General features: G+C 41.5%; 1 protein-coding gene across 1 annotated transcript in view; it reads right to left on the bottom strand.

The window, feature by feature from the left end:
- The window catches only part of LOC103267403 (phospholipid phosphatase 4), a 14,295-nt gene extending 10,280 nt beyond the window's left edge, over positions 1-4,015 (bottom strand). The window contains exon 1 of the mRNA XM_008065002.2: positions 3,846-4,015. Within this exon, the coding sequence (XP_008063193.1) occupies positions 3,846-3,894 (49 nt within the window). The 5' untranslated portion in view covers positions 3,895-4,015. The remainder of the gene's footprint in view (positions 1-3,845) is intronic.
- Positions 4,016-12,964: the final 8,949 nt, after the last annotated feature.

Below are 12,964 nucleotides of genomic sequence, written 5' to 3' on the forward strand. Positions count from 1 at the left end.
GGGGGGGAGGGGGATGGAATTAACAGTAGCAAATATCTGTCGGGGGATGGGAAAACACCTCTTATCAACAGGGTGCCTGAATGAAACGTAATTGTACACCTAACCCTTAACTGTACCCCACAAAACCATAATAAAAAATACTGATTAATGAAAAAAAAATAATAGATTGTTGTATTTGGATTGGGCTGGGGAGGCAAAAAAATGGGTGTGTCAATAACAGAAAACAACCATGATAATAGAGTGAGCCATTGGAGATTATGAGCTATTTATTGGATATGAATGTATAACTGAGTAATTGGATGCATTTCCACATTAGGCACAGTTGCTTAAATCAAAATTGAAATGGAGTCATAAAATCTCATAACATTAATGTTGTTAACTAACGTCAATGGGAGAGACTTGAGTTTTGCTGAAGCTGTGGGGCTCCTTATGAATTCTCCTCATGATGGATGACTCCCGCCCACAGTCATGGGCAGCTCAGTTCACCAAAGAAAAACAAGTTATTTATCTTAATCAGGCATCCTGCCTCAACATCCACCTACACAGTAGTTGAAGACCTCACTGACTATCCCTCCTCTAAGCTGGAAACATTTGAGGCCTCCTTTATTCCCCGCTTAATAGCTAACTGTTGAATGAGTAAAATTCCCCTACTCCCAGAACTGAGTAGTGCTGCTTCTTAACATGTAACAGAAGAAAGAAAGATGAAGCTGAGGTGTGTTGTAGAAAAGGGATTCAAACTGAGCGGTACTGACATTTGGGGCTGCGTAACTCTTTGCTGGAAAGGAGGAGCTGTCTTGTACATTGTGGGATGTTTAGCAGCATCCCTAGCCTCTAGTCCCCTGTCCGTTAGATGCCAGTAGCACTTCCCACCCCAAAGTTGTAAAAACCAAAAATACGTCTCTCCAGACATTGCTAAATGTCTCGAGAGGTACAGTCAACCTCTCTACCTCTCAGTTGACAACAACCGGTATAGACAGTGACAGATAGCCTAATGAAGGGGAATTCAGGTAGACTGAGTCTGGCTTAGCATTCACTAGAGGATCTGAGGAAAGGCATGTTCTTCTCCTGGCTGACTCCAGGGGTATATATTGAACAGATAATAGCAGAGGTGAACTGGTTCTTGGGTCATACCAATAACTTATACCAACTGATGCATCTTCAGTTTGGACTCCAGAAGTCTACCATGTCAGAGTTGTGGTTTTATCCCCAAATGTGGCCCTAAACATCACTGAACATAAATTCTCTTGCTTTGCCTTCCCATCAGTCCATGGATCATTAATATTCTTCCTTTACTGCTCAGAGTTCCTGTCTGTGCCTGTCGGATAGGGTGGTTTTGAAGCCTCAGTTGCCCACAGGTCCTGGGTGCACCAGGTGCATCATGAATCCACCATTCCCTAAAGCCTAGAGCTGTGATTCTGCATTCTTTTTTTTTTTTTTTTTTTCGTGAGTCTCACTCAGTCGCCCAGACTGGAGTGCAGTGGCCGCTTCCAGTCACCGCAGCCTCGCCTGCTGTGCTCCAGCGATCCTTCCGCCTCAGCCTTCCGAGTAGCTGGAATTACTGGTGCGCGCTACCACGCCCGGCTGATTTTTTGATTTATTGTAGAGATGAGGTCTCGCCGCCCAGGCGGGTCTCGAACCCGCGGGCTCCGGCGATCCACTCACCTCAGCCTCCCAAAGGCGCGGGACGGCAGGCTGAGCCACCGAGCCCGGCTGTGATTCTGCATTCTTTAACTATGGCTACACAGTCACAGCTGGGTGATGAACAACACAGGTTAGGGGCAGAGAGCGCTTAAGAGAGGCCAACCTCGTGTCCTGGGTTTTCAGTACAAGATCACTGCACAGAGGCTCTTACTTCCAAGATGAAGAAAAACATCTATTCGGTTTTGAGACCCTCATTTCTTCCCCACATCAAACATGGCTGAATAAAAGGGAAAAGACAGCATTCACAGCTTACAAATAGATCACGTTCCAAAAATATGTCTGCCTCAAGTCAGTTGTTTGGGAAACAAAGCACATGCTTCCTTAGAAAGGACGCACAAGGCAACTATGACACCAATTTGCATTTGTGTAGTACAAGTACGTTTACAAAGTACATTCGGATCCATTATTTCATTCAATGTATGAAACAACTCTGCAAAATATTTTGGGATTATTGTTCCTATGTTCAAAAAAGAAACTGTGGTTTGCAGGGGATAAATGAGAAGCAGTTCCTAAAAGGCCATTTGGTCCATAATATTCTTCATGGGGAAATGCCCTAACCAAATGGACAACAATTCTGTGGAAAAATATTGCCATTTAAAAGGATGTAATGAATATGCCTTTGTTGTTGGTTCGGTAACTCTCTCCCTCCTTCCTTCTCTTGATGTAGCTTCATAGTATCCAAAACTTCATCCAAGTCACTGATAAAAATAGAGAACAAGGGCAGGCTCAGGACCCAGCCTTGTGGTCCGCTAGTGGCCACCGTCATCAGGAGGGTTTCAGTCCTTGGTTAGCACTCGATGTTTGCGGTACCCAACTGTCCAAACTATGCATCAGCCTCTTTTTCCCTCATCCTTTATCCTCTAGTTCAAAGCTTCTTCAGGGAGCACAGGATGCCCGGGCATGAGCTCCAGGAGGGTGCAGGGCAGACTTGAGACCAGGAACGAGCAGGAGAAGCTGGGCAGTGCCAAAAAGAGCACAAGATGCCCAGAGAAAGTGGGGGAGGAGGGGCCCTCAGCTAGGAGCTCCCTTCGCCTCATCTGGTGCTTTATCACCGCTCAGCAAACCCCTGGAAGAGGTGAGAAGAGGACAGTCCCACAAGGCAGTTGGCTGCAAAGACAGAAAGAGGGAGGAGGGGAACTATGCTGGCAGAAGGAGATCAACAGGAAAGGGAGAAGGGTTTTGGGTCACAGACTGATCACAGAAGTCTGGGGAAGTTGAATTTAGGTACATTTCATTTGCTTTGTTTGTTTAAAGTTGACACATACAGTGGGACTCTTTGCCAGTGCTTCTCAGACTTCATCAGCAATGACAGACTTGCTTGTTAATCATGAAGATTCCTGATTATCCCTCTAGATCCAACCCCAGGGAACAGTATTCCTATCTCAAGTTGGCCTGATCAAAGTGATCTGAGGATTGCCCTTGGGAAACCCTGTTGCAGACCCTGCCACTCCCAGAGGCCACACCTCCCATGGGCATCACCTCTGTCTCTGCTTCCTGTTTGCTGTGGCAGGTGGTGGCTGTCTTTCAGGCAGTGTATCTGCAGAAGGACATGGCATGGTTTAGTTATATTGCAGGAACAAGCCCCTCCTTGTTTTGTATTACTTTGATTTCTAACAGTTATCTGAGGACTGACACATATAGGCAATCCTCACCCCAGTCTTGCAGTTGCTGCCCAGAACAGTGCTAGAATTGCTCTCTGGCTGGACACACTTTTTGAAAGAGCATCCTTGGTGACAAATATCCTTGTTGGCTGGAATGTATACATGAAAGGAGCCAAAAACCACTTGGCACCAAGTCTGAGGACAGGAGCAAGTGATTCAGCACTAAAATCATATTTGGGTCTGAGGCCAAGGGTGACTCTAAACTGAAGGGCCTGACCTTCTGGCAGGATTCAAGATAGTCTCCTGAAGTATGGAGGAGGAGGAGGAGCTCCACAGTTCTTTCCCCAGGAAGGACAAGATGAAGGCCAGAACTCACGTGAACAGGCATATTTCTTCAAAATTGTGTTACTTTGTCATTTCAGCCTACTCTGGTTTCTGACAATGGGCACTCAGTTTCCCCTGAATTAGTGCATTTCTCTACTCTTCCCTGGAGGAGATGGGAGACCACTGTGAGGCCTGGGCAGGCTCTGGGCAGGAACTCACCTTGCCAGTGGTGCTTGTAGTCGCACATGCGAGACAGGGCGATCATCATGGCGCAGTACAAGGGTAGGATGGCGGCACAGAGCCGCCAGCTCTTTCCCCGCCCACTCTCAGTGAAGCAGTGCAGCTTGCCCGCCAAGTAGAACGTCGTGAAGCCAAGGCCCGAAAAGGCAACTGCCAAAGAGAAACAGCAGGTGTTAATTCTAGCAGGTGGTGAGTGGCAGAGACTCAGGGAGTCCTAGGCATCCTGTCTGCCATCTTGTACAGCCTCAAGGCCAAGGTCATGTTGGCAACAGGCACCATCTAGGCAATCTGTGTTCCTGCTCGAGTTATGCTGTTATAAAACTTTCAACCATGAGAATGATTTTCAGGCTTGCATGTGATCAAAAACTATTCTATTTAATTCATTCAACAATGGCTTAATGGGTATTTACCATGTGATAGACATGCAATGTGCTAGGTATGGGAAATTTTAAAATGCATCAAATGCTATTTTTGATATCAAGCGGCTCACAGTCTAGTTGAAGGTCACAGCCATGCTAATAAATAATTTTGATATAATGTGTTACATTATATATATATTTAAAGTTTATACAGAACAAAGGACAGTGAAAACTACTTAGATTTGAAGGGTACAGTAAAGAAAGGGGGTTAGAACAAGCTCCAGATTTTTGGCTTGTGAGACGGTGTATGATGGTGGTGTTCACTAAGATGGGACCAAGTGCTATGAGAAGTTGTTTTGATAGAGAAGACAGTGTTAACAAATACTTTGTTTTCTCTTAGAAATGACAGTTATTGGATTTTTAGAATTGCAAAGACAACTCACAGCTATGCTTAACCCATTGTCAGAAGTGTGGAGTGTGGGTATATACTATATACCCAACTGGATGAGAAGCTCTCATCCAATTAGGCTTAAAACACAGTTTGAACTCTGTGAGATTTGGTAAATCTTCTGATGGTTTAGTGCAATGGCCCTAAACCCTGGCTACATATGGAGTCGTCTTTGATACCTGGGGAGCTTTAAAAAGTACTGGCAGCCAGGTCCCATTGACAGTCATTCTGTTTGTAGTGGTCTGGAGGGGGCCCTGGCCTGTGTGTGTGTGTGTGTGTGTGTGTGTGTGTGTGTGTGTGTGTGTGTGTGAGAGAGAGAGAGAGAGAGAGAGCGAGAGAGAGAGAGAGAGAGAGAGGAGGAAACTTTCCACTTGGAGGCTTTGTTGAAGACAAGCGCTCTAGCTCCCCACCTTCTCTTGACACCAATCTAATCAAAATTTTCTTCTTGATTACAAAATACTCCTGAGGGGGAAGAGCTCCTAGATAACTGGCCCACATAATGCCAACAACTTTAAGAGACGGCCCAAAGCCTGACCTGCAGCCTAAGCATCACATGGGAGGTCATTACAAACACATATTCTCAAGCCCAACCTAGATCTACTGTGTCAGAATCTGCATTTCACAATATCCACTAGTGATCTGTGTGCACACTACGAGGGGAGACTCAAAGAAAAAAAAGGGAATTATTTTTTGAAGGGTGGGCTTTTGTAGTAAAGGCTTCTGCCACTTGGTGTTTTAGGAACCCATTGACATCAGTACGCCAGCTAGCATTGCTGTGAGAGACTGCATTTGGCTTAGTGATTTTTTTTTTTTAAGATTCTTTCAACACGTCTGCCCATTTCCTGATGGGTGATTTACATAAACAATGTGTAAACGGTGCTGAGTATTCAGCAGTTTTTGACCAAAAATGACATGATTCCCATGCCCTACTCTCCCTATTTACCCAATTTTTCCTTAAGCAACTTTTACTTTTGTTCCCTTGGATAAAAAAACTACTCAAAGTGAAACATTTTGCCAATGTGTAAGAGGTGAAACAAAAAATGGCAGAAGCACTAAAAGGCATCAAAATCGACAAGTTCAAAAACTGTTCTGAGCAGTGGAAAAAGTGTCTTGATAGGTATATTGCATTAAATGGAGAGTACTTTGAAGGTGACTGAAGTTTAAATGTGTAAGAATAAATAACATATTTCTTAATAAATAAATTCCTTTTGAGAGGAGTACTCCCACGTACACTCTGAGAAGCTCTGGCTTAAAACACATTAATCAATCTTATGAGAAATCTTAAAAAGTTCATCTTAAGGAAATAATATAAAATATGAGGGAAATCTATAAGATGTTCTGCTCAAAGTTATTTATAATTATGGAAAAAACTGAAAGTGATCAATATAGAGGCATAGATTAGCAAATTGTGACATTTCTATTCAAGAAACTGTGATGCAACAATGAAAACTGTGATCATGTAATGACATAGACAATACCTAGAATACAACATTAAGTGAAAAGAGCAGGACCCTAAATTGAAGATTCAAGATAATCTGACTATAATACATATCAATGAACAACCTATAGGTGTTCCAAATTATCTCTGATAATAGTGAGTCTTTAAAAAAATATATCAGTTATGAATACAAGATTAGACCAAAAGTAGAATTTTTTTCAGCAACCAAATTAAACAACGTTACAGTAGGGTTTAGTTATTTATTTTTTTAACAAACTATTAAACCAGGTTTATCCCAGTTATAACAATGAAACAAAGGAAGGAAATACAAATGTGAGAGTTACGTGCACCGAAACATTTCTGCAAAATCATTAGCATTCAACTAAACAGCAGAACGGTGCCAATGTATATTAAATAATCTGCTTAAAAGGGAATATGTGAGAAGCTGCATTGCCCAGCCCTGTTCTAGTTAGATGCTATGATGGAAGGGTACCAAGTGATTTACATGGTGTTCCACTGTGTCTCCATTTGGCCACCATCCCAGCAAGAACAAGGGCTCCTTAAATTCGATCCTCATCCACTTTGCGCTGTTTCTTCCATTCATTTACATTCTCCCATGAGATGTCAGAGTGGGAGGGGAGGCTGGAGAGTTGGCTCTCTATGGTATTGGCCCCATCCTGAGCCCTTACAGGCGGAATAATGGACTTTATTCAAATCAGATGGCTTAACAAGTCTATCTACCTAATTACACAAAATGTGAAGCATAAAAGAACTGCCCTAGGGTTTTATAGGATTATAGATGTAAGACTCCAAGATTTGAATCAGAGGAGAGGCAGTCCTGGGTGTTGCCAAATTTGCATCTCTCAGAAAAAAAAGGGAAAAAAAGTGAACATAGGGGATATTTAGCTGGAATTTCTATGCATCCTCACTAAAAAAAAAATTACTTGAAGACATCGAGACAGATGAATCCTAAGCTCAAGCAATCAATACCACCTGCACCTCCAGGCACATTCAGGGGATAAAAATGAAAAGGATGGAAATGGAAAGGGTCGGGGAAACCCTCCACTCTCAGGGTCATGAACAGGTGGTTCGAGGCAAGATCCTCAGCCTACCTTCACCTGATACCTCCATTCCAGGCACTCTAATTTGGCCAGTTTTGGCATGCAGGTGCACTCACTCTTTGGAGAACAGGTAAAATATATTCTCTTCTCCACAGTGGGAGCCAGAACCCACATTGAAGCCACTCCAAAATGTTAGAACTTCTGTACTGATGGTGGTACCCTGTTTCTGGTGCTTGAGATGCTTATTGACTATTGTCAATGAGAGTAGATAAGCAAAGCCTCACAAGAAAAAGGAGCTGATACAAGAGGTGACATTAGGTGTATCCTGTAAACAGGACCATTTGATGTGTAGTGACACCTAAAAGGAATCACTAATTCTTCTCTCCAGCCACCCAGATGAGTTCACAACTGTCCCCTTGAAAAGAAAGTTCTATTCATTGAGCTAGCTTCAGTGAAATAATATGGTTTTCCCTTCATCCCCAGTTGACTTTTAAACTAAGTGGAAAATCTTTAGACCCTACTGATTGCAAGAAATAAGAAAATTGGTGCCAAAAGGGAAAAAACCTTTAAAAAGCAAATGCCAGCGGGGCTTGGTGGCTCAGCCTGTAATCCCGTGCCTTTGGGAGGCTGAGGTGAGTGGATTGCCTGAGCCCAAGGGTTTGAGACCTGCCTGGGCAGTGAGACCTCATCTCTACAATAAATCAAAAAAAAAAAAAAAAATCAGCCGGGCGTGGTAGCGTATGCCTGTAATTCCGGCTACTTGGAAGGCTGAGGCGGAAGGATCACCGGAGCCCGGCAGGTCGAGGCTGCAGTGGCTGGGAGCAGCCACTGCACTCCAGTCTGGGTGACAGAGTGAGACTCCAATTCAAAAAAAAAAAAAAAAAAAGCAAATACCATGAAAGCTAAGATAGACAAGAGAGACCTCATCAAACTGAAAAGCTTTTGCACAGCAAAAGAAACCATCAAGAGAGTGGGGAGACAATCCACAGAATGGGAAAAAACTAATTGCTAATGATATATCTGACAAAGGTCTAACATCCAGGATCTAAAAGGAACTCAAACGAAGTAAAAGAGAAAACAACAAACAACTCTAATAAAAAGTGGGCAAAGAACATGAACAAACATTTTTCAAAAGATACACAAGCAGCCCACAGATACATGAAAAAATGCTCAGCCTCCCTAATCATTAGATAAATGCAAATAAAAACCACAATGAGATAACATCTAACTCCAGAAAGGATGGCCCTTATCAATAAATCAAAAAACAACAAATGATGGAGAGGGTGCAGTGAAAAGGGAATGCTTCTGCCCCATTGATGGGAGTGCAAGCTAGTTCAACCTCTATGGAAAGCAATGTGGCAATTCCTAAAAGAACTAAAAATTGATCTTCCATACGGTCCAGCAATATCTCTCCTGGGAATACACCAGGAGGAACATAAATTGTTTTACCAAAAAGATATCTGCACATGCATGTTTATAGCTGCACTATTCACAATAGCCAAAAACATGGAACCAACCCAACTGCCCATCAAAAGTGGACTGGATAAAGAAAATGTGGTACATATACACGATGGAGTATTATGCAGTCATAAAGAAGAACAAAACCATGGAATTCGCAAAGGCCACCATACTTAGTAATATATTACAGAAACAAAGAACTGACTACCAAATGTTCTCATTCATAAGTTACACCTAAACATTAATCACGTTAGCACAAGGGAGGGACTGGCAATCGCTGGATCCTGCCAGGGGACGGGCAAGTAGCAACACAAAGGGTACCTGGTCCCAAACCTGGGGACACGAGGGCCAGCTGGAGGTCCAAACTTCATCTGCATACAGCCTGCTTGTGTAACTAATCCTGACTTGGACCCCATATATCTGGAATAAAATAATATATAATGTTTTAAAAATAAATTTTTAAAAAATGAAATAAAAATCAGGAAGACAGGGCTTGCTTTTTATGTTGTATTTTTCACTTTTTGAATTTTATGTTGTATTTTTCACTTAATGAATTCCTCCAGAAAAACTTATCATTCCTGGCACTGAAGACACAACTGTGCTCTGATGAAACAATCTATACAAATTTTCCATTTATGACGTTCAGAAATTTAGAATTACCTTCTCCAAGAGGGAGAAAGGCCACATCAGGTAGTTGAATAAACCTTAAAGTTGAAGGGTGTTTTGCAGAGGATGTAAGTATATCTCCACAGGACCATCTGAAACCAAGGACGTGGGAAACAAGCCTGCCTATCCTTGCCTGCCCACTGCTCATTAGCAGGAGGAAACCACAACAACTCGAGCGGCCCATCAGAAGAAGGACAGCAAGACAATCAGAGACAGCTGCCTCCCATCTGCCAGGCACTGTGCTCGAAGCTTTCATTCCCATGCCTCCCTTCATCCCCAGAACAACACAATGGCATAGTCATCAGGTCATTTTATGGATGAGAAATGGAGGCTAGGAAAGTTCACATGATTCACTTAAGATTAAGTCAGCCCTTTAGAAACAGATTTCTTCAAACAGAGCAAAAATCACAGATGTTCTTAGCATCACTGCAGTTACAGCACTGCTGTCTATTCGCCCCCTGTAGAATTGTAGCCCTAGAACTCAACACAGTACCTAGCAGTAGAAAGTGCCCTATATATGATGTCCAAATGAATCCTTAAATGTTAGAGATCATCTATTTATTCCACAAACATAAACTGGATCCTACTGAGTGCTGTAGTAATAGGCCAAGGTCCTTGGGGACAAAAAGACATGAAAGGTCACTTCCTTCATCGTCTGTTTCTGGACAGGGTGATGCCTGAGCTACCTGAGCCAGATGAGATTTCCGTCTCATGATGGAAATGGCTGTACAGTCTTGTTTGAGAGCGGGCAATGGGAAAATGGAAAAGGAACTCAAAAGCTCGTAATTAGTCTGAAAGCAAATGTCAGAGGTAGGAAATACAAACAGAAAAAAGCAGACTGTAAACTCCTTGTGTAATTTCATGTTGCATCTTCAAAGAGAATTTTATTCTGCCAAAAAAAAAAAAAAAAGAACCAACTCAGGCACAACGTACAAGAAGTGCAGAGGAAGAACAAGCAGTGGGAAGAAAAATGACAGGGGAGAGGGGAGGAAGGTGGCCATCCTTTTGCCAACTTGCTAAAGGCACAGATTCTGGGAACAGGAAGTTGTAAGGAGGGGGAGCACCTGCAGAGGAAGAATTATAAGGATTTTTAAATGACAGAAGCCACTTTGGCTTCCCACCCCCTACCTGCCCACTCCACACTGTTGGATGAAAAATACTTAAGAGGAATCATAAATGCTACTCCTCACCCAGGAGAAAGCTATAAACAGTCACAAAAATGGGAAGTGGTTTTGCATATCTGAGTCTAAATCCTTAGGAAAAGCTTTCCTTTTTTTAAAGCCTTGGTTATATGCCACAATGATCTGAAACAAAAATATAAGAATGAGCCTTCAAAAGAAAAAAATGCTTTTTTTCCCATAATGCCCTTAGGGGAGCTGATAAAAGAGCAGGATTCAGATAAAGATGATATTTTAATGAAAAATGATTTTAGTTTATCTCCAAAGGATTTAGCAGAGCATAAATTTGATGGTGAGATTTGAATAGTAATGCACATGTTTGAGAAACCACATAAAAGGCTGTAACCTAGATTTGTCCAGTGCGATCATCTGATCATTCACTATTTGGAATGGGGCTTCATGACCATTACTGCCTTGCTGTCTTCTAAGAATGGGTTCAATTCCTCTTGCTTTTTATGAGATGGTATACCACCTGCCTTAAGATTTGTTAAGGAGTAACAACCCTCCTAAATTGCTTCTAGCACCCTTGATGGGGATTTCAAGGCTGCAATGAAAGGAAATATAGGTGGGCTTTGCATTAAGATCTGCTACCCCTGGGGTGTTTAGCTCAAATGCTAACCAGCAGGGACAGTCTGTGATGCTTGCTGGCCACATGTCTCAGTCAAATCTTAAGTACTGCATAAGTGGAAAAGGTGAGGCAGATTGACTTCAAGCCACTGTTCTGAACTAGGCTGGACCCTTGTTTCGGTTACTGAAGAAAACTGCAGCACATACCAGTCAGAAGTCTCAAGTGACTGTAAATGATAAGGTGGTTTCCCAAGCTTCCCTCATGTTCTGATTTTTTTGACAATAAAGTCCCTATCACCAAAGACCATCCATACTCATCTCGTATACCCCAAGGGAAACGGACCAAAAATAGGACGAGCCTCATTTACTTGACATACGCAAAGGCGTCTCTCCCTGCTACTTTGACTATCTGAATTCAAAAATATGTATTTTATCTTCATATAATAATGGTGGGTTTTTTTTGAAGTCAGGAGGGTTATTATAAATTTGGGAAAGCAGCTATGTTGCATTCTCATCTGCCATGACCTTTGCAGACACTGCTAATTGATCAAGAAACTATTAGGAAAGTCAGCTTTGGGCTCAATCTCCCTCAAGATAGTGTCCAATCAATGACTTGCCCCGGGCAACAAACTGAAATCTACTTGCTGGCTTCTTTTAAATCATCTAATCAAAGATAGAACTGTCACAAAAATAGAATCCTTCTAGGTATTAGAAGACTTGGGTTCCAAACCAGTGTGGCATCCCCCTCAACCATCTCATTTATTCACTGAATGGGGATAATAACATCTATCCTACCCAACTCTCAAAAGACTTGATTTTTGTGGAAGAACTTTATAAACAGAAATTTACCATGTAAATAAAAGGTGTTATTATTAGTAAAGCTGAGAAAGCAGATATATAGAACTATTAAATGTAGAAGCTGGCTTTGAAAACAGTTACTGTGCCTACTTCTAAATCCAATTTTAGTCCAATACAGAAATACCTAGTAACTCTATCTAACAAACCTAGGATTTCTATCTAGCAGTAGAAGACTATATATCTCATTTTAAATAATTAAATGTTAGATAGAATATATAAAAATATTTTAAGCATGTTACTTTGTTGATACAAAAAGAATAATTAATAAAAAAACAAAGTTCCCTAAAATGAAAGGAGAGCAAGCCCCCAGGGCACAAGGAAACCACAAAGACAGATCAGAACCTGAGTATGACTGTGGAGGTCTGCAGAACTCTAGCTTCTGCTCTGATGTCTCAATGGGGCATAGAGATGAAGAGACAAAGTCTCAGGGCAGACCAAGGTGGAGTACAAAAGAGAAGACACTTGAATAAATATTGGACTCCAAAGATTAGATGAGTAAGTCAGAAAGGAATCTTGTCCTTCAGAAGAAACCAGCAAAGAAACTTGCCTATCTTCATCTTTGCATTGTGTAGAGAGATTTCATAACTATAAGCCAAATCTCTTACATGTTTGCTATCCAATTCATGCTTTTCACATAGTCTCCAAAAAACCTTGAGTGGAGAATTAATTTTGAGTTGTCCTGGGGTAGGTAGTGCTCTCAGACAACTGGCAAAGTTCCATCTAGAGGAACTGAACTTTAATCCAGACATCAAAATATTCCTCAAAAATAAAGTTTTAGGGAAAAATAAAAGTCTACAGTAAGAAAATCCAAACACCAAAGATTTTAGGCCATCATGAATGATAGCATGTAAGAAAAACTGACTCATAACAATGTGAGATATTATAGTTACAAGGCATAGAATTTAAAATAACGATTTGCAGTATGTTTGAAGAAATTACAGAGAAGCTTAAAAATAAGGACAGAGAACAAGCATTATAAAAGAATAAAAAGATTTTTGAAAGAACAAATAGAATTTCTATGAACCAAAAATATAGTTATTAATGTTTTTTAAATTTGCATAAATT

This window comes from Carlito syrichta, unplaced genomic scaffold (genome assembly GCF_000164805.1).
Source record: "Carlito syrichta isolate Samal-C Ts95f unplaced genomic scaffold, Tarsius_syrichta-2.0.1 Scaffold102484, whole genome shotgun sequence".
Lineage (NCBI taxonomy): Eukaryota > Metazoa > Chordata > Mammalia > Primates > Tarsiidae > Carlito > Carlito syrichta.